The sequence below is a fragment of the Charadrius vociferus genome, unplaced genomic scaffold, assembly GCF_000708025.1.
Source record: "Charadrius vociferus isolate BGI_N301 unplaced genomic scaffold, ASM70802v2 scaffold12, whole genome shotgun sequence".
NCBI classification, from domain to species: domain Eukaryota; kingdom Metazoa; phylum Chordata; class Aves; order Charadriiformes; family Charadriidae; genus Charadrius; species Charadrius vociferus.
In genome coordinates this window covers 1,771,419-1,794,011 of record NW_009647422.1, presented here as the reverse complement: position 1 = coordinate 1,794,011, position 22,593 = coordinate 1,771,419, and the positions used below count along the sequence as shown (strand labels likewise).

The window sequence follows — 22,593 nt, the reverse complement described above, 5'->3', positions numbered from 1 at the left end:
TGGTAGACATGCTCCTGCGCACAGGCTTGGCTGGAGTTAGAGCTGGTTGAACAAGGCATGGTCATGAAATGCAGGAAAGGAACCTGGACACAGGGCCGTTCTCATCAGGAGCTGCCTCTCCAGAGCTCAGAGTTGACACTGCAGGTGCAGTATATCCAAGGCATCCACATGGGGCTGGTAGATACGGCACAACACGTGTTGGAAATCCAGAGTCTGATGGATTGGTAGCTAGCAGATGGCAGCAGACATTCAGTCAGGAATAGACATGTAGGTTTAGGCACCTGAATTGCACTATCCAGCCAAGGCTGACCTCACTGAGGCAGACTTTTGAGTTTAAACACTTACATTTGAGAAACACCTCAAAACTCCCATCTGACTCAGTGGAGCCAAAGCAGGCAGGGGATCCTGCAGCAGAGCAGACACCTGCATGTCCTCAGCTGAACAGCTCTCCAGGCTCCACCAACTCTGCTGACCACATCTCCGCTCACTAACAGGAGCCTAGGGACCCAGCTCACATGGAGGCACCTCAGTTTAGGTGTCTTAACCTGTGAGCAGAATCCCACCCTCTGGGCAGAATTCAGATGTCTAAATATCAACATTTAGCATTATTTGAGGCAATGTAAAACACGGCGCTTCATCGCTAGTGGCCCCTCCAGGAGCCACAGAAGTCTTTTAAAGTGTACTAATGAGTATATTTAAGTAGATGAATCCTACTCTCCTTGTCTGTGCTTAAACAGTGATGAACAAAGTCCCTAACGAACCACAGTCTGTTTTTTTCCTGACCCCCTTCTTGCTTCTTGTCAGTCAGTGGCTGGGACGGCATAGATGTCGTGCACCAGTGGACTAAAGCATAAAAGGTTTCCATTGTCCCCGTTCTCATGAATGCACCGGTTCATGAAATCCAGCATGTGGATTTTCATATGGCCACTGTGCAAGTGTGGTGCATCCCAACCGCCCCATAAACCTTCTCCTTCAAGGGCCGAGAAGGGCTCAAGAATGTTACGAGGCAGCTATAGTGAAAATCCTAGAAAACTTTCTTCCCCGGCCAGCCTCCCCTGCTGCTGTCAGTCACGATGCAGCTACTCAAGGCGATGTGTGATGGAGAACTGCTGCCTACAGGCCCCTAACCACCCACGAGCCAAAATGAATCTTGGCAAAGCCCTTCTGTTTCCCGTCTCGCTCCCCAGCTTCCTCCTCTTGTTGCAGGCTCCTGTCAGAGACACTTAAATCCACCTCATTCCTCCAGGAAGCAGAGCAAGACTTATCCAAGTCAGCAGGTTGCTCAGAGCAGTGTTGGAGAAACCTTTCCTGGCTGGGCACTGGGACAAATGGGTAAAAGTCTAGATCATGCTTTCAAACCTAGAAGGACTTCCAGGATAGAATAACTTAGCTTTTGTTGCCAAAAAAAGTCTAGGGTACGCGAGATGGAATAAGACTTTAACACAAGCTTATAATTTCAAGAGCTATAGGTAGCTCCTATTTTCTTTTCAAGGTACATCACACAGTTCAGAGCCTGACCTGCCTCCATCCTACGTGGACTTGAACCTCTCCTGAATGCACACGGCACCACCCCTTACTGAATAATCATATTTCATCTACGCCGTGGTAAGTCACCACGTGCATGCTTCTATCTTGCCACAGATGTGCAGCAAAATGTATTAGCTTAAATCCAAAGCCCAGCACACTTCATGCTCCATGTGGCCCACTTCATGCTCCATGTGGCCTAAAACACACCATGGACACCGTACATCAGCAGAGCTGTTGTAACTCAGGAGTAACAACACACATATGCGTTTGAATCCTTGTTGTGTTACACGCCGTAGAGAGCTTCTACTATGAAAGCAAAGTCGAACGAAGACAACCAGTGGGTCAGGGATAGCAGCACTCATCCAAATTGTGTCCTCCCACTCTCTTCTGAACAACCACCCGGTCTTGTAGTCTCAAAAATAGGAAAGCAGTTTAGGAGGAAAATAAAGCTCTTTGAGCAAATTAGTTTGAGTTAGGAAGGCAAACTTCCCATCGCTCTTGCCGTGAGAATACCAAATACTGACAAAGGCACAGCGAGGAAAACAATTATGATAGAGCAAGACTGAACTGTCTTTATTGGTGCTCGCTGCTTAGAGGAAATTAGATAGCGCTGCAGGACCGCCTGCCCAAATGGCTTTACAAGAGCCATAGGGAAAAGGGATCACAGCAGAGCATTGCTATGCAACATGTAATCCTTCCTCACAACAATGGTTTGCTACGAAGCTCAGACTAAGTGCCCCCGTAATGATCAGTCTCAGACATGCTGCAACACACAATTTCTCAGTGTTTTAGCCGAAACGCTGAGGACAGATTCCCATTCATTCCCAGCTGGGTCACGGGGCTCTGGCGGTGGTTTTCAGACAACTCTTGTCTGGGCAGCAGCAGTCCGAAGCGGACGTGCAGCCGTGGGAATTCCTCGGTTATAGCTCCGCTGTCGTCATGGCTGGTCTGCAGCTCCAAGGCTTCCAACCATTCGCTATGGTTTGGGGGAGAGGAGGGAGCAGATGAACCTCCTTTCGAGTCAGCTCACCCAGGGAAAAGCCTGTCCTTGCCCTAGTCTTGCTTCAGATAGGGCTCTGGGATGCTTCTTTACAAACCTAATCTCTTCCATCCTCTATATACATATCCTCCTTCAATTTAAATAGGTTTAATTATTCGCTCAAGTACTAATGTTTATTTGGACAGCAGCCGCAGTCCCCATTTCTTCACAGTGCCCAAACGACCAGAAGACCAGACTTGTCCCTTGACACTAGCCATTGCCATTGGTTGAATGATAAAGGTCTCACAGGTTGTTGGGAGTTTTCTTTTCTTTGCCCTTCCCTTCCCTTTTTTCTTCTATCTTGTTAAAAAAAACCCTTCTTCTGAGCCTGTCCTTTTTTCAGAACAGTTTTGCCTTCCCTCTACCCGTCCTTTAAAAATAGGAACACTCAGATTTTAGTGAAATATGCATTAACACCAATATTTAAACATAGAATAACATAACCCTACTTTAAATTGAGAACTTTAAAAGTATTTCTTCCCCCCTTCAGTATTCCTAGTGTGCTTCACACGCTGAAAAAGCTCCACGCAAACAACTAACTGCAATTACTTAGGAGACGCAGCAAGCAATTTTTTTTCCAGAGTGTTGATTTCCAAGCCTTAGAAAAAATTTGGCTTAGCCAATCTCGGCCTGAAAGAAGAAGGGGAAAAATCCAGAGAGCGTGCTTATGCATTCCTACCTGTCATAACCTGGAGCAATTAATACTAGTGGTGGCCCTGCAAACTGATCTGCGCATACAAACTCAAAAGCGCGTCTCAGGGCGGCTGCAATTTTCTGGGTTTGCTAGACTTCTTGCTGCAAACGCACACCCTAGAGAAGCTACCTAGAGGATGCATTTTGTCTCTTTTTTTTTTTTTTTTCCAATGCACCAACTGTATTAGTAAGCTCATATGGATTTTCTTCACCAAAACGAACAATTATTACACTTTTTGAGGGTGCAGAAAAACAGAGGGACTGGCATTTAAGCTTGCCTGTTTGACAAACTCTGGAGTTTGACTGGAATCGTGTTTGCTAGGAGGAACCGTATGAGACGGGATGGGCAGTGCTTGTAAACACTGTCTCTGCAACAGGAGACCAGGGTGCAAGTCTCTGCTTCGCTACGCCTGTGTGTGACCTTTAGTAAGTCACTTAATCTTTCTGGGTCTCAATTTCCCCCTCTGTAAAATGGAGATACAGAAATGAAGAGGGTGGTATGCTCTGATAACATGTTATGTGATAGCTCGTGAAGTTCCTCAGACAGATGATAGCTGGGAAAACATCTACCTGATATGGAGAGTCCGTCTCCAGCGCAGGAGGCACGCTCGGCCCCTGAGATAGATCCCTGCCAGCACCGCCTAAGGGGAAAAACCATTCCTTGCATGGACTTCCAAAACAAGCAAGTCAACAGCAAGGAAAAGTCCGTGCACCTCCCACTAGCCTCTTCAGAGCATCCCACATGGTTTCAGAGATGAAGGCATAACATGTCTCAGGATGGGTCTGGACTTGAACCCTACAGCAACAAGGGTGACAAGGATCCTTCAGGAATGTGTATGTAGTCTGTGCGGACCAAAACATATGGATTGATGTTGTGCAAAAGCAATTAAGGAAGCCTCATGAAGGGAACCAGTTTTAAAGGGGGATATTGCCTAAAGAGATGCCTTTTGGGGGAGGAATTTTCTTGTTCGCTGTTTCTGACCTCCCATAGTTTTTCACTAAACACTCTTGGCTCTCAAGGAGGCTGTGGTTATACCTCTGAATTCAGGGTCCTGAAGGCGAACGCTTGCTTGTGTCCCTCCTTCTGGAAGGATAAAAGGAAAAGGGAATGAGAACATGACAACTATTTTTATTTTTTCTTGCTTGGGTAGCAGCAGCCCCCTTTAATAGTGCCCCTTGGATCTGTAAGACATGCTTGACCAGACATACCTCTGGAAGAGGTCAGCACTCCTGGGATTAAGAAACTTAGCAACGCTCCAGAGAGGGAGTTGGAAAGTCATGTTTAATGATACTTTGCTGAGAAACTAGGCAAATTTAATTAAAACATCACTTACTCAAGCCCAGTGGAACTAATTGAGTGCTCTAATATTCCGACTTTTCATTAATGGGTTACAAAAGAGGGCTGCACTTGTGTGTACAAGGGGGAAAAAGAAAAAGAGGGGGGGAGGATATAGAGAAGAGAGCTTTAGCAAGGCTGCCTGTGCTTCATTTAATATAACCAAGAAACTTCATTGCTGGCAACGGAGCTTTAATGCAGTTGACTTCTCTCACCGCCGCCCCCCATCCCCTTGACACATACACACATCTCCCCCCCAACACACACCCTCTCCACCCAAGACCCCTCTGAAAGAATAGCTGAATGAGCAGGAGTAGACTGGGCAAAGGCAGGGAAATTGCTTTTTTAATAAGTGGTCTATTCAGAGCTCCTACTTTTCAATAAAGAGAAGGCTGGAGAAGTCCTGGTCTAATTACCTCATCCTCACGCTAGACAAGCTCGCCCTTTCATTAGCGATTGAGGTCATATCATATAACTTTGTGAGCCATCACGGGCACAACATGTTCAGTGATTATTTCATTGGTGGCGGCAAAATTACAGTTGGCCCATCAAGGTTGTAAAAAAAACAGAAGTAAAATAATAATTAAATGAGAACGTCTACCAAGAGACACTAAAACTAGGCGGGATAGGATAATGTCACCCTCGCAGAAATACGGAGATTGTTTGCTAGTGTGACACCATGGAGAAACTGCCGTGTTGACCAGAAGGGTATAGTGTTGGTTGCCAAATCAGTCAATTAAGCACAGGTCCTTTTTTTGCTAGGTTCTCAGGGGACTATTTAAACATTTTGCCATGGTTGGGAGTAATCAGATGGGAAGGATTATATGTTGTTAAGAATCAGTGAGAGACCACCAAGCTTGTGCTAGGTCTTTACTAGATATTCCACCATGCCCTCAGTGAACACACACGTGCACATCCATATGTACACAGTCTGTACACCAACGTATTGCAGCAAGCTCCCATAGCAAAGTACTCGAAAAGCAAGTCTCCTTGTCCATTCCCAGCCCAGTCCAAAGAAGTCTGTAGAGCAGCAAAGGTTTTGGTTCCTGCACGTATGGCTTTGCTAACAGACATAAAACCTGCGGTTTGGTTAAAGGAAAAAAGACAGCGGGTGCCAAGCAGGAATTCAGGAGAGCTGGCTTCAGTCTCCTGCTCCATCATCGGCTTGCTGCATAACCTGGGGAAAGGCACTCCGTTTGCATCTCAGATTCTGCTTAAAATGGCCATAATCATCTTTTTCCAACTCACGGGGACATATAACACATTGGAGGCCATAAGGCCATCTTAGTTATACAAGTTCTCCAGCTGAAAATTACTCGGTTCCAAAATGGCGCAAATCAAGGCTATCTGCACACCTTCTATATTGCCTTCGAGTCACATCAAATACTTATGAGTTATTGCCCAAATAACCAAACTAGGATAGTTCAAAGTGGTTTTCAGACTGTCATAGCCACTAGGTTAGTGTCTCTTGCTACTCAATGGTTGGAAAGTCTATAAGGCAGTAACTAGTTGATGGGCAGCTTGTTTGGAGAAAGACGAGTAGAGGAAACATGCTGAGTTTCCGATTTAACCCACTGCCTTCAACAAGGAAAACACCAATAAATTCAGCAAGGGAACCTAGTACCGCCTGCTGAGCAACTCTCATCCCCCACCAAGGCAGTGGGACCAGGAGGAAAGAAGCTGATTGAACCTGATATTAATCCACACCCAAATGTAAGTAATTCCAGAGACAGTCCATCAGCCACACCGAGAAGGTCAATGCTCAGGCTTCAAATCGGTTTCGATATTTTGAAATCTTAAGCAAGCGTTGCAAGTTTTGACCTTGCAATTACAAAGACAGCCTGGGTCCTCATCTCCGACTCAAACATCTCTGATCATCTTCTCAACGACGCCACATTGTGCCAATGGCTTAGGTCCACGCATTCTGCCTATATAGATGTACATTCTCCTGATCGTGAACCACCATCCTCCTAAAAGCTTCCCTCTCAACATGCAGTTCACTTGTTCTCTGCCTGGCTTCACAGTGCTGTTGTGAATCTGGTGGGCTGCTTGGCTTGCCTTTCAACCAGACTAAGGTACAATTATTTGAGGAGCATAAACAGAGAAATCATTTCAACCACTGCTGCAGATGGGCAAGGAAAGCTGTCAGACAGCAATACCAACTCGACAGACACGGCGTGGGTGGACAAAAATAGGAACACCAGATCACTGACCTGCAGCAAAGGTCTTTGACTTGGATTGCCATGAGGGCTCTCAGTGTCTGGACAACCGTCACAACTGTTACTCAGCTGTTTAGCTGCAGATATTACACTAGTGCTTAGAAACCACTGCCAATAACCAGGGCCTGACCATGCCAAGTAAAGTGGAGGCAGAGGTTGCAAGAGAGTCCCTGACATCTCCCCCTCCCCTGGGAACTGGCTCACAGAGCGATCAGGACAAGAAAGGGCAGGCAGAAAGGGGAGGTTCACTCCCACCAGCTCATCCTTGGAGTTCATTTAGCTCAAAGTCACGTAGACAGTGTAGAGCAGAGATGACAAATAAGGACACCTAACCTAAATCCAAGACTGAGTCTCAGCTGTATGGGCATCCTGGCTGCAGCTACTGGGGTGGAGAGCACTGGGAGTTAGGTTAAGTCCCTTGGGTAAGGTTTTTAGCCCCACCACTTCTGGAAGGGAGACATTCATGGAGTTACAAGTACAAGTCAATGGCATGTGAAGCCACAGCCTTGTAGGTTTTGATGAGACTGTATTATATGACTCTGGAGAGGGAGGAGTGCAGGGACATCTCACAGCAATCTCCAGCATGAAATCACAGCCTCCACGGACAACCTTCTCCATTTTTAGTCTCATCTGCTACATGGCCAACTCCAAAGAGTTGGGACAGGCCTTTGGGAACAACAGACCACAAGGATTAAAACAAGTTTCACCACCCTGCAAAGCCCGTTTCACATGCCAAAGAGATGCAACAGGGCTTCAGAGGCACTGAGCTTTTTAATCCAGAGGCACAAAAGCTGTCAGCCAAAGCCAGACACCAGCTAAATCCGGGATATTTCTAATCCTGATCTCAGCGCTGTCTAGGAGCATCTGGTGGTGGGGAGAGGGGGAGACGTTTTGCTGGCCAGCACTCACTGGTGGCATTCTCCAATGCCCCAACTCTGTCGTGAGGAATGACATTTTATGCATACGCACAGGAACAACTGAGCTGGGCTGGCGATTCCTAGAATGCACAACTGGCTGGGCTGCATTTGCCTGGGAAACTGGAGCCCTAGGTCTCCCATCCCAGCCCCAACCCTCCATCCAATCACACGGACAATAACAAGGCTCAAAGGCTATTTATAGCCTTACAGTATGTCCCCCTTCGAGGTTGGCGCAACGAAACACTGATCCTAGGCACCTGTGCTGGCCAATCTGAGGGATTTTCGTGTTCGAGCAACTCTAGGCTAGGTACAGCCAAGCAGATTATGGGAGAAGGTGGAAAGCCCCTTCCTTTCCCCTCTCTTGCCGGGATGACCCAGCAATTGCAGATGCTTTGTGCTTTCCATCAGTCCTGGAGGGAGACCCGCAGGCAGGAGGGTAAAGCCTCGTGCGAAGAACGTGGGGTAAAGAGCAGAAAACCTTCCAAGCTGAGAGGATGAGGATGGGAAAAGAAAAAAGGACAAGGGAAAAGGAAGGACTACGCACCCAAGCGCTGTCAGCTGCAAACCCAGCAGCTCTAGGCAGAGTGGAAGGCTGCCAGAAAAAAAAAAAGCTGAAGGGACTTTTAGGACTGAGGTCAGTCAGAGAGGATATCTCCACCCTGGTTCCCTGCCAGGTGTTTGTCCAGCCAGTTTTAAAGAAACCCAGCTATGGAGATGCTCCAGTGTCCATGCTCTGTTAAACTACTGCAAGAAAAGCATCCCTCAGCCTGTGTTGTGGCAGCAAATCTCTTCCTCCTTGTCCTACCTCATGTAAGCCTGGAGAACCTGCAACTCCATCCCTTTGCACTGTAAGACCCTCTCCTCTCTGTGGAAAGCCAGCAATCTTTCCCCCCATCTCATGTTTTCTAGACCTGGACAGTCCTGTTTCTTTCCCTCCGGTCTCCCTCCAATGGTTTTGGCACAACTCTTGAAGCACAGCGACAAAACCGGGGATTAGTCCCATAACTAAGACTTCACCTTTCCAACGGAAGGATCACTCCACGTGTTTTGCATCCAACGCTCCTGTTTCCCCACTCGAATGCAGCACCTTATCGCCCCTACAACAGCATGAACCCGGGCCCCGAGCAGTCTGCAACGCACCTTCATGCCCACGAGATTATTGTGGAAGTCCACCCTGGCTCGCAGGTCCTTGTTGGGCTTCCTCCCCAGGAACTCCTTGACGAACTTGTTGCTGTATTTCAGGTTGTCGCCGCAGCCGCCCCACTGCCAAGCCTCACGGTTCTCCAGGTCGGGGGCCTCGTCGCAGGTGCAACGCTCCATCCGCCCCGCACTGCACGCCTTGGCCATGGCGTGCGTCAGCCCTGCAGAGGAGATGGCGTACAAGAAGGCTGTCTCCTTGAAACCTGCAGGAGAGAGGAGGCGGCAGCTTTAATTGCAGCTGGAGCAAAGGTTAAAAAAAAAAAAGTAAAAAAAAGAGGAAATTGAGGCAAAACCCACTGTGAGAAGAATTTGAGCAACGTCAAAGCATGCCAAGCTCTACACGCATCACTGGTGGTGGAGAGGACATAGTGGAGAGCAAGGAATGATGGACAGAGGTGGCACAAGCCAGGATGCAAGAACGCAAATGAAATCTGGCCAGCTCTGTGGCTGTCACTGTGCAGTCTCTGCCTGAAAACAGAAAGAGGTAAGTGAGAACTAGACAGGCCATGGAGGTACTGTCACCATGGCACAGATATACTGCTACCAAGGGGATGCCAAATATCAGGAACCCAGTGTAGACTTCCAGTCTGATGTTTGGGGTAGAAATCACGGGTGCTCCTTGTTCTTCCCTCTCCCCCAGAAAAACAAATCTCAAGGTGCTACTCCAGTCCAACAAAATTGTTAACAAAAAGCACCTGAGGGCTGGAAAGCACACAGTAGCCAGCCTGTCACCCACTGCGCCTCCTCAAAAGCCTCAAAAAGCAGTTTGCACCTCAAACCTTTCACATACAACCCTTTTTTTACACCTCCATGCTCACCTGCAGGGATGCAACAGCATCTGCTCCCCCCAATAGGTAAACTGAGGCCCAGAGAGACACCCCCCCATGATTTTGGTCCAAATGATAAAGCCAGAAATAAAAAGCAAACATGCCAGTATTTATAGCTCCTCATTCTCCAGCTATGGAAGCCGTAAACGACTGCATATTTGAGATGCAATTCCAGAACAGCTTTGGATCCGACTCAAGAAATCCCCCACTCAAAAATAACACAAGTGGATGGTGACAGTAGTGGATATATCTGTAAGCTGGCGTGTCAACCAAGGACACGCAGAGACACTGCCAGGTCATTTTTGGAACTGTTCCTTGGGAGGTTCATGGTAGTCCAAGCAAGCTCATGGAGTGTTACCCTGGCCCATCCCCAGGAGCCTGCCTTCCCAAAGCACTCCCAGGTGCACGATGCTGAACTTCAGCAGAAGGCAGATGAAAATCCAGTCCAGAAGGCTGATGTTTGGTCCTCCCTAGGGGGCTGACTCAAACCAGATTGTGGTAGGAACTGTCCGACCGTTCTACTGCTCACCTGGAAAGGAAGAGCAGGGACCTTTCCCTCATTGGAAGGAAGACTAAAATAAAAAAGGCTCAACTCCACACTCACTGGGCACACCATAAAGAATGGTCAGGGTTGAGAAACTAAATTTCTTTCCTTTTTTTAACTCTTTGTTTTCTCCCTGAAATTAGACCATGTTCTCTGGCACCCCCGAAAAATCTTCAGCATTGCAAACTCTCTCCCTGGGAGTGGCGGGAGAATTTTTTACTTCATTCCCACAACAAAAACTCTTGGAAATGCAGACCAAACTCCTCTGGGTAGAAAATGCTTTCCAAGAAGCTTTCACCTTTTGCAGGTTAGCTCAGCTTTTTCTGGGTTACACCCTATGTCAGACTGTCCACACGCCTGTCAGAGGGATGCCACTACTAGACAGAGATGCTCCCAAGCCTCCACGCTCCTGAGTTGTAGAATTGGCCTCTTGCCACGGCTACTACTTGTGCTATGAAACGGAGAGGTACCAGTGCGCTAACAGAAGGGCCGCGGTGGAATAAGGCATGCAAACTCTTCTCTAAGAGCCCGAGACATTGTGTTTAGCAGCAAACAGCCCGGATGCAGTCCAGTTTAGTAGACAGCCCAGACCTACAACCTGCTTGAAGGCCTCCTGGTTTGAAGGACTGAATTCAGAGCGGTTGTGTAATCTCAGCAGAAAGTCAGCGCCGCGCAACCACAATGCATACCAGGTTGGACAGGAAGCCAGGAGGAACGGTTCATTTGCCAGGTTCTCCCCCCTCCATCCATCTCCTCACCAGCTTTGGCTCTACTCCTCCCATTCTCCATCGCTAAAAGCCTCACAAATTCCCGGTGCCCATCAGCACGGGTATCATCTCGCCCACAGGCAGCTCAGGCGGCTTCCAAGCAAGTCCATGTGACATTTGGCTCTGGCCAGATTTAAAGCCATCTCCGCCACGCACTATTTGATTGCACCAAGATATTTTGTAACAAGATAATGAGCTTTAAATCAATGCAGGCATTCTAACCCCCAGTGCAGCGACAGCCTGCCGTCCGCAGCTATCCAGTTTCAGCCATTTCCAAAATTGTTCACGAGTATCCCAAGAGGATAACAAGTCCCTTAAAACAATCCCCGGTTACTTTTAAGAAACGGGCTGCATTTGCAAGTCGCAAACCAGCAGCCGGGCTGGTCTGGTCACAAGTGTAAAAATGGAGGGAGAAACTTTTCTTAAGTGAAATGTGGGGTGGGTTGTGGGTTTTTTTGGCCTTTCTTTTTTTTTTCCTCCCCTCTTTAAAAAGCTGCCATGGTCCTGGAGGAGAGGAAGCAAGCCCACACCGACGTATTCGAATAGCCGTGTCTTAGTGGGTGATACATGTGCCCCTTTGCCCTGGGGTATCACTTGCCGCAATGCTGAACCAGGAACCAGCAGCTCCCGGAGAGGAGGAGAAAGATTTACAGGGCAGTGTGTTACGCTGTGGGAACACCATCCGAAGGATTTACAGCATCGGTGGAGGGCAGAGATGTTGCAGGGGCATAAAACATGGAAGAATGAGACAGCAGGCAGAGCCTTGCAACCCTCAGAGCTCCCATTTATTACAGGGGGTCCTGACAAGGGGCGAGGGGAGGCGGGGTGGTTGGTTCTCCGAGGTGTTTTAAGGCAGCTCAACTCTCAGCTGCCTCAAAATACCCCTTTGCCGAGGGCTGCCCACGGGGGCAGGCACGTCTGAAGGAACAAGCTGTGGCCTCCAGGTGTCAGCATGAGAAAGTGCTTGGCTTCCCCAAGGCGCCACTAATCCAGGGACTCCTCTGGCATGCAGGGATATTTTTAAACGTCTTGCAGCTCTGGCTGGACCTCTTGGGTTTCATAAGGACTTTCCTTGTTTCCACTGCAGTCAGTGACAGTGCATTAGTTTAAGCCCCAGCGCTTCTGAATTACTCCTGCTCGCTAATTAGCGAGGGAGGGCGCTTTGCAGACCTCTGCTCTGCTCGTTGAGCACAGTGGTTTCTAGGTGCAGCTCCATCGCCGCATGTGGGACTTTCTGGAAGTCTCTAAGACCCTCGAGACCCATGCAAGCTATCTGTAAGATGGTCCTGCTGCACCGTCAGCTTCATTCCAGAAATAAGAACTGGATTTTACTGGGAGGGTGCAGGAAACTGGACTATATGTGTTAGCACAAAGGAAGGAGATAAAAATACCACCTGTTCCTCCAATACTCTCTCTCAGCTTCTGGTCATCTCCACCTGAGCTGCTGGGAAGGGGTGGGGGGAATTACCCACCACTCACATCCAGGGACCTTTTCCCTGGGTAGAGCAGTAACAGGACACACAAACATTTAAAAGTTCTGCCCTGCGCTAGGATAGGGCTCCCCTCGCCCCCACTAATAGGACAGCACAGAACAGTCTGTTTTGCCTTATTTCCCTTAACAAGGCATTTTCTCAATCTCTTTCTGGAAAGATTGCCATAATAAATAGGAAAAAAAAAAATAATTAAAAAAAAAAAAAAGAAAAGAGAGAGGGGACATCTTTGGGAACTTCAACACCCTCCAGCACCAGCTCAACTTCCAGAAGAAGTGAGGAGGAACCATAGTTAGTGGCTGTAGACACCGGCACGAACATCTCCAGCCTCCAAAGAGAGGAGCTGTGTCCACCAACGAGAAGCAGGCAGGAGCCGCTTCGCTAGCACGCACACATAAATTACCACCATATATCTCATCCTTTGCCTGCTGCGCGCTTTCACGGGTGAGCTGAGCTGGGCTTTGTCTTTACCTTCTAAGAGCTCTTTTTGGACCTCTGGGGAGGTGGCCACCCACCACTGGCGAAAGATGTATCAGGATGACCACCCTGCAAAATGCCAGGGAAGGTGATGGGTGCAGAAGGTGTCTGGACCCCCAACAGACCCCCGACATCCTGCTCACCTCTCTTTAGCAAGCTGGCCCGGTAGCGACCCTCGAGGGTGCAGTTCCAGCGCTCAAAGCGAAATTGGTACTGGCACTCCAGGGCGCTCATGCTGATGGCCTCCATCAGGGTCTCGGCCACGCCGGGGTCCCGCCGGCACATCCTGCGCTGCTTCTTCTCCAGCTTCAGGCGGTCACAGACTTTGTAGTGGGCTTTGACGGCAGCTTCCTCCATTTCTGAGGTCAGAGGGAGGATGGTCAGGGGCTCGTTCCCCGTTAGCCTGCAGAGGAACAGAGGGACACAGCGGTGAGGACAGAGAAATACAACCCATGGTAGAAATGGGGGCTGTGGTGGGATCAGGCTCTCCCCAGCTGAGTCCCTTCGTGGGTTTGGTGATGTCTGGGCAAGGAGTGATTTTACAGCGAGGTTCTCCCTGTGGTGTGTCTGCAAGGTGGGAGCGAGAAGAGAAGGGTAAGAAGCTATATTTGGATTGATGTCCTCTAGCAGCTCTCACAGAGCTTGTTTGGACATAAGGCCTTGGCAATCTCCACCACAGGACTTGTGTTGAAAACTGAAATAGGGAAGAAATAATAGAAGGTACCTAACTGCATAAACTCAGGAAACAAGCAAAAAGACAGCAGCACTACAGCCACTCTCGTGTGCATAAAACAACCCGAATCATTTTAGCACATCAAGCAGAACTGGCTTGGGAAGGGCTAGAGGGTGATTTGTCCCACCAAACCCCAGGAGACACACCGAGAAAGCATGTAGAGACACTCTGCCCGTCAGCAGAAGAGATCCTTACATAAAACTTAGTGAGCCACAGTCTGAGAGCAGGATACACTCTTACAGGCGACACTGCCAAAAGCTTTTACAAGGCAAAACGAGCTCAAAACCAAAAAAAAAAAAAAACCCACCAAAAAAAACCCCACCCAAACAACCTGAAGAAATACGTGTCCCATCACCTTCTCCCCTCTCCTGCCTTGTCCCAGCACAAGGTCCTTGAATGGTACAATGAGCAACAAAAGAGGCCAACGGACTGGACTGTTCCCGGTGTCAAGTGACGAGAGCTGCTGGAAAAGGACCAGGCTGGCATCGGCCCCGAAGAGCAGCGAGGCTGCAGGAACATCTGCTGGGCTCATGAGCGGTTTTGTTGGCCGGGTCTGCCCGCACCCCACTCTCCTGGCTCTGCCCTTTTCCGGCCAGGTGCCAGTCCACGCAGTCAATGGGAATCACTATGTAGGGTTTTTCGAAGGACCTGAAGACACGTTTCCCCAGCCAAAAAGGAAGAATCGCTTAAAGCCAGGATTGAAAATATGCTGGAACATCGTGACGCTGCACAGGCGAGCGCAGGGGTGGGTGGCAGGCTCAGACATCTCCATCACTGCAGGACCACCGGGGTGAATGTGGTGGTGGGCACGGGAGGGGAGCACACCCTCACCCCCTTTGCTGAACACAGAGGGATCCTCGAAACCCTTTAAAACCCCACCTGCCCTGCAGGAGCAGGGGTTTGCTTTTCCTTTTTTTAATGAGGATTTCTCTCTAATTAGCGGGATGCATCCTGCCAGGAGCACAGTCCCAGAGAGCAAGCAGCTAGGATGCTTCAGCTCTCAAACCTCCTTGCACAATTGGCACAAAATCCTCACCTGAGCCATGGCCAGAAATATCCCATAGAGATCCAATCATTACTAGTGATTTAACATCAGATGTCTAAAGGAGGCAAGAAAAAAAAAAAATGGTGGGCTCTGGATTTTCAGGAGAACAAAGACATGGGCAGGGAAAAGTTCTCCTACAGTTACCTTCAAAAGTATTAGGGTTTCTAGGCAAAAAAAACAGCAGTGGTAAAAATGGTCAGAGTGATTTGTTGGAAACATTCAAAACTAGTCTAACCAGCGTAAATTTCCCAAAAAATAGTTTTTTCCCAAAATTCTGCTCTCCCAAAACGACAAAAACATCTAAAAGGCCAAAGAGCAAGCTCTGTCTGAAGCACTGACAAATGTTAACCCTTACATTTTTGCTCTGTCTGGACGGGGACAGAGCGTGGGCTTGGGCTTGACTGCTCCCCAAGGAGATGGGACATCACCTAGCCCTGGTGCCTCGTTAATTGAAGCTGCGAGCAATCTTGTTCATTAGAAAGGTGGCTTGGTCTGAGCTTCACAGTAGTAAAGAAAATCTCCAGGACATTCATTCCCAGCCTTCATCAATAGTTCTGCTCTGAAGGTTCATCCCTGCAAGCTTTCACAGTTGGCAAAGGAGAGAGAGGGAGCTGTAAAAGCACTTTCTACAGCTCCACTTCCCCAGTTTACCTTTCCATCTGAGAAGGTACTGTTCAACTGTTCTGGAAAAGATAAGCTCCAAGTATCGTGTAGCAGATTGCGATCGCAGTTGAGGAGGGCCGCAGGAATGGATCCTACGGCCAAGATTTCTACAGAGCAATCGATGATTTTGAATCCCTTCCCCACCCTCTCCCTAAGGTGCTCAGCTTTGAGATACTTCAGTGTGTAGTTGCTGATAGCGCAGCCCAATTGCATGTACCTCCAAAGTGGGTCCCAATAAGAGTCACCTAAATAAGAAAACAAATAAAGGGCCAGGAACAGGGAGAAGGTAGAAAACAGGAGTTGTGCTGACAACCATCCAGCAGCCACTCAGAACCAATGGATGGGAAGTCCTGAGAAACAATAGAGAATTGTCAGCAATGCCCATTTTCACTGCTCTGTGCAAAAGGCTTAGGTAGGAGCTCACGAGCTCCAATATCTGGGACACGTGGGTAACGGCCATGGTGAGCGGAGACAGCTGGGTCAGCATGCAGACCCCTTCCTACAAAAGAAGGTCTGCAGAGTTCACCCCTTCCCAAGAAAACAACCCAAAGACAAGACACCAACGCGATGTTCTTATAAGGAAGGCAGAACACCACCTTTTTCCACCTCCTGTTTCCTGACGCAGCTCTGCCCTGTCCTCACCCATTAGAGAAAAGGGGATGTGAAAATCCAAGCTGGTGAAAAACAAACGCTGCAATGCGCACACTGAATGGAGACCCATCCATCGCTGCCTGGCTTATTGCTTGGACTAATTCCACTGGCTTTCAAGCTGGTATGAATCAAAGCGAAGCAAGTGAATTAAGAAAGCATCTCCAGAACAAGACAAGGAGTAAATTTAGGGGAAAGGGGCTTTTCCGAGCCAACAAGCAATGAAGCTCTTCCAGGTGAAGACCTCCACAAGCAAAAGCAGCACGCATGGACGCGCACGTAGGTTTCCCCTCCCCGGCGCTGGGTCCGTGCCCATTTCAGCGGGGGCTGGGGGGGACCGATGCAGACCGATGCCTCAGCTCTGCACACACGTTCCAGCAGCCCCGGGAAGAAGGGTGAGGTGGCACTTTTCAGAGCGTGGCATCAATAATAAACAAGTGCAGGCAGAGCCAGGGAGAGCCGGTGCCCCCACCTGAAATGCTGCCTTGGAGCTGCCGCTGCATGGAACCTTTATAATCCCATAAAGCCCTTTTATGCAACCTAGGCTGAGCGAGGTCCCGTAAGGCAACGGTGTCAGAGTCGGATGCTTTCTCAGCTCCTCACAAAGACTGAGCTGTTCCTTCCATGGAAGGTTTTTCGGAATGGGGGAGTAGGGGGTTGGTTTTTAATTTTATTTTATACACACCCCATCCACAACTGTTACGATTAAACTGCCAGCTAGCACTGCGCGATTGTATTTTTTTTAGATCGAGGGGGCTGAGCGTGAGATGAAGGTGTGTTTGTCCACCAGGAGCCTGGAGAGAGACCAAACAGCTCATTGCACACAACCCGCGAACCTTTAACTCTCTGGAAATTAACTCTGGCCTCTATGAGAGCAATAAGAGTCTACAAAGTCAAGAGACTGTTTCTACTTCAAGCTTGGACCTAATCTTCTGCGCACCTTGCCCAACTTCTGCTCCGAGTGTCACGCTTGCACTGCTCAGACATCAGGAAGGACCTCATTGCTCAGTGCCATACCCACCTACTTGAGAGGAACCTTTGCAACATCGTTTGCACTTTTCTCCTTCCAGTACAATCTGTCACACATTTGAAGCCAAGAAACAAGAAGGTTTATTATCGCCAGATGTAAATAGCAAGACCTATCCGGTTTGCACATACACTACTGGTGGCATTCGGCTGCCTTGGTTGTGAACTTCATGTCAAACTTTGCTCATTGCTTCACTCTCCTGGCGTTCAGACGCCAATCACCCCGGCTTGGGAGAGATCCCAAACACAGCCCCTGCCACCACACAACTCACAGCGATAGCTGTGTAGCCAAGTTTTATCTGTAGCTACGTGAAATGATTGCCCTTCCAGAGAAGCAGTTCAAGATGGGTCCTGCTTCCAGCTCACCTTAGCAGTCAAGAGCTTTTATCGCCACATGAGCTCACTCAGTGTCCCTGTGTTTTCCCTTATTTAACCAGGGACTTTCCTGATGAGAATTTGAGGGGGACGACACAGAAGTAAGGCGCCTGCATGGACCTGTGAGTGCACTCTCCTTTGTGACAAGCTGAAGAGTTTCCTTTGCAAGCGCCACCAGAGACGTGAGCCAAGGTGAGCTGCTTTCCTGCAAGGAAACGCCTCTGCTGTACCTGCCTGGAGTGACAGGCCTGCTGAAATATAGCATTCCTATCCTGGCGCTTCCTTCTCTGCCGGGAGATTTATCGTTGGTACATCTGTACAAAGGCCGAAGTGACTCTATTTTCACTTTTTACATGAACATTTTTCCTGCAGAATTGCTAGTCTTCCAATCTTTTTTCTTCTCTTTCCACTACTTCTTTCCTTTATTTAAGGATTTTACAAAGTTTCTGAAATGTCAACAACTTGTACACTAACCTTCCTCACGGCAATACCTAAATTAATGACTCCATAACTGAAGGAGCCAGACTGAGTTATGGTGCACACCAGACCTATATTTTGTGCATCCAACAACCTTCAGTTGCCTTCTCTCTCCCCCACCATCAGCACTCCCACACCGCAAAGAAGCTTACCTAAATTGATCTACCATGGTCCCCCCATCGCACAAAGGCTAATTGCTATTTGAAGAAGCCAAATGTCCAAGAAAACTCAGTGAATTCCATGGTGAGTGATGATAAGTGGATATTAGGAGCAAAAGTTGGCCATTGAATAATCAACTCTCTCATTCTGCACTGTGGTGTTTGTTTTTTAAGTGTTCACAGGTACAAGTGCCACCATTGTGCTCACACTAACTCAACGTCCTTTGAAAGAAACTACCTGAAGAGCGCTCATCGACCTCATTTCTGCTCTTCTCAGAGCTGTCAGAGGCATTGGTGGACCCCTAAATCATTTGGGATCAGAGAAGTCTCTCTTCTTCACTATGAAATAATTTGTTTTATTTGCTTTCTATGCCTCAAAGTCATAACTAAGTATTTTTGCTCCAAGATGCAGTGCTCACCCCAGTATTCAGGCACTCATGTCTATCGTCACCTTGCTTAGACCATATAACACAAAGCCACACGTGCTAGTTTCAAAATCCACTGCCATTCACTGAGCTACAAAGGCAATAGTTTCCTACTTTGGGTAATATATATACATGAAAAATAAAATAAAATAAAAAACAACCAACATATTCCTTTGAGTCCTTACAAAAAAAAAAAAAAAAAGATAATGCAAAGTATTCTCCAGATGTCAGCAAGGATTTCTGGGCTTCCACAACATCCTGCAATCTCAGCAAGCATTAAGCCCCTTCATGAAGCTCTGTTAGAGCTATTCACTTCTTCTAGCTCAATCTTTCCTCACTGTAATTGTTCTACCAATATCCTCTGGCATTGTGCTGTGACATTGTGGGGGTCAAAGAAGGTGACAGGAGGAAAAAGTATTTCTCCCAGGCTGGAGAAACATGGCCTGTTCAGAGCTGAAGAGCCTATGCTCCACCTAGAAATCAAAAAGCAGCAACGCACTGGGTACTCACGCCAACTGCTCTGACAAAATGCAGCATCAGATTTAAGCTGGGCTCCCCATCCTCCTGTGCCACCCCGGCTTTTGCACCTCCAGCCACCCTGAAGTTACTCCCGTAACACCTCTGCTCTTACAGTCATCCCAAGCTGCACTCCTCTTCCTCCCAGCTAACTTCAGCCAATCTTTCACATGAGACTCTAAGCTCACTTCCACTCCTGGACTTCCCACTCCAGCTCTGACCTCTAGCTGATGGGTGGCTAACCAGCAGCAAACAGCTTTCCTAAAACTCTGTCCATCCTGGCCCTTTGAGGAGAGGAGGCTTCCTCTCCTTGTCATCATCCACAGACAGACCATTGCCCCTTATGCACATGCCAGTCCTTTTCCTTCAAGGTCATTCCCAACCAACTCACTGCTACTTTGTGCTCACCTCTTTCCTTTTTGCTCTCTCTGCCATTCTCCACAAACAATGGTGTCTCACTGTTGGAGACCATTAAACAAAGGGAAAAAAAAAAAAGTTTGGAAACTCAAGTAATGAATACAGCTGTTCTCATCACAAGTATGTCTCAATTGCTATTTTGATCCTTATCTTCCTCTCAGTAGCATGGTACACACACTCAGAGCTTTTCTTTAGGTGGCAACCCCTCAAACGTGGGCTTCCTCACTAGTCAATAGAGTGCAAATCTCAGTTGCAGCTTCTGCCTGCAAAGAAACAAGTAACAGCCCCCACCACAGAGACCACTACAACATTACACGCTTCCACCAACACGTGGCATGGGCAACAGGGTCTTGCAACCTCACTGCATGCAGGTGGAAAGCAGCCATGCCCTACGCTTATGCTCCATTGAAGCACACTTGCTTCAGAGGGGGATGCCTTCAAGTCCTTCATTCTGCTTCTCAGTGGTGGCAATTAGGAGGATAGAGAGGAGGAAAGCTACGGCGTGGGGGAATTTCCAACCCAACAGATCCCACTTAGCAGAGAAGGAAGCATCAGTCTCCATCAGACTCCTGATGAAGAATGGGCAAATAGATTTTCTTTTTTCTTTTTTTTAGGAGACAAAAAGATGCAGATTCTTGTAGGCTCCAGTCATTCAAACGTATCTTCAATCAAACCTCTGCCTGGATAGATCTACACAGAGGTTTCCTCTGGGCTTCTTTGAGCATCTTGGGCAAGGGGATGGAGGAGTGGGCATGTAATCATCCTGCTACACATACCTGCCAGGCTCTCAGGTCCTATCAGAAGTTCCTTCCAGCATCCAGCAAGAAGAGAAAGAACAGCTGCTTCTGAAAGATCAAATTTGCTGCTGCAAATGTCCAGCTCTTCCCTTTCCAACACCGTTTTCCTGAATGTTTCTAACCCATCAGCCACTCTGATCCCAAATCATGAAGCTCTTTTCAGGCCCAGGTACTACCACAGAGATAATTTATGCCCAAGTTTCCCATTTTAGCCTTAGCTGAAGTTCACACAGAAGTCAGAGGACCTCACCCAGGCTGCTGAAGGCAGTGGTCCAAGCAAGTGAAATCTCCCCAGGCCGGCTGTCCTGCACTGAGAAGAGAGCTGGACCCCAACACTCTTACAAAGGAGTTGTCACAGCAGCTCAGAAAAGATTTCTCTGTGAATGGGACAAGACACAGATGGTTGCCTCCCAGATACAGGATAGTGTCTGCATGTATAAATAAGCTTCCATGTAATTTCCTGCCAAACCATGCCCTCAACTTCTCCTGCACAAATTACCAAAAAGAAAAAGTCTGGCACATACTATACGAGGGCAAAATTTAGCAACCAAAGGAAAAATACTTCGGTGAACGAGCAGGGAATACGTGACTCAGTTCAGATGTGAAGGGCTGGAGATGTTCTCGTTATGGTGAATTCCTGCATAGGACCTATGGGACCAAGGTGCCCCGAGGAATAGCTATTTTTTGCACTGCAGTGACCAAAAGCACCACAAGCAAATACTTCAAGCTGCTGCAGCGTTTCCCTCCTTCACGCAAGGCAGAAGACCTGCAGAGGTTATGAATCACTCCACCAAAGCAAGGAAGCATTGCCTTCCCTTCTGCTTCCCTTCCCCCAGCGAGGAAGGCACAAGCAATCACAGAGGAACCCCACCGCAGAGGGAGGAATCCAACTGGGGTCTTTCAGCCCTTGGTTGGTGTGCCTGAACCACAAGGCTGAACCACAGAATTTTCAGAGTTGGAAGGGACCTCTAGAGATCATCTAGTCCAACTCCCCTGCTAAAGCAGGATTGCCCAGAGCACATTACTCAGGACTGCATCCAGGCCGGTTTTGAAAATCTCCAGAGAAGGGGACTCCACAACCTCCCTGGGCAGCCTGTGCCACTGCTCTGTTACCCGAACTGTAAAGAAGAACTACTTCTCCTCCTTTCCCCCCACCCCCATCCTTACAACAAACCTTATTCAGGAAGATTTCCAGTCCACCAGGGCAAAAGACATTTTTATTTTACGCAAACATCCGAGTTGCAGCATTAAGGTTCACCAGCATGGAAACGATACATAAGGAGAGGGCAAATATCAGGACCGGCTCTACAGGCGCTTATAATATTCCTTGCAATTCACGTGGTTTGTGCTGAAGAGTTCCCACCACCAAACCACCTTTGGAAGACACCGCTGGGTTTTTGAGGAGGGGGTGCCCAGTTTTTACAACGCCATGACTGTTAGCTGCCCTGGGCTGGGAGGTCCCAGGTAGCTCAGCCCCAAGAGCTGCCTGCAACCAAATTCCTCTGGAACAACCCGTTTTGTCAGTGAGCGAGCAGAGTTGGAAGAAAGGAGGCGAGCAGGAGGGGGAGGTAGAAGAGGAGGGGAAGGTTGTTTCCTCTCCCCTTCATCCTCTCAAGAATGAAACGGCAATCAGCGAGATTTATGAAGGATTTTCAACCCAACTTAAAACTGGCCGGTGAACTGCCGTGCCAGTGGAATGCACGGGCCAGGCGGCAACAGGGGCTTTCACTCCCGATTTAAGACGGCATTAGCTTTGTCCTTGGCAGCCTGTGCCAGGAATTACTCCCCACTGGTACCCCCTCCATGGCTGGACAGTGCCTGGACCCCCACCCCGCAACCCACCACTGCTCCCTATTCCCAGCCCACTGCTTATTTTTATTTAATTTTTATTCCCCCCCCCCTCCCACCACCCCAGCTTAACATCATTTCTTTTGGCGTGGGTCCCACTAGACCGTAGAGCAACATGAAGCTGTGAGTTTTGGTGCAGGGAAGCAGCGAGTGGGGAAGCAATGTGATGGAAGAAGTTGAAGAAATAATTTCAGAGAAAAAAAATATATATATATATCTATATATTTTTATTTAATTTTTATTCCCCCCCCCCTCCCACCACCCCAGCTTAACATCATTTCTTTTGGCGTGGGTCCCACTAGACCGTAGAGCAACATGAAGCTGTGAGTTTTGGTGCAGGGAAGCAGCGAGTGGGGAAGCAATGTGATGGAAGAAGTTGAAGAAATAATTTCAGAGAAAAAAAATATATATATATATCTATATATAAAA

The 22,593-nt window shown here is 48.2% G+C and overlaps 1 protein-coding gene across 1 annotated transcript in view; it reads right to left on the bottom strand.

Moving 5' to 3' along the window:
• The window catches only part of WNT9A (wingless-type MMTV integration site family, member 9A), an 18,493-nt gene extending 5,054 nt beyond the window's left edge, over positions 1-13,439 (bottom strand). The window contains exons 1-2 of the mRNA XM_009880504.1: positions 13,180-13,439; positions 8,872-9,134 (exon numbers count right to left, since the gene is read on the bottom strand). Coding sequence (XP_009878806.1) covers positions 8,872-9,134; positions 13,180-13,393 — 477 coding nt within the window. The 5' untranslated portion in view covers positions 13,394-13,439. The remainder of the gene's footprint in view (positions 1-8,871; positions 9,135-13,179) is intronic.
• Between the last annotated feature and the right edge of the window lie 9,154 nt (positions 13,440-22,593).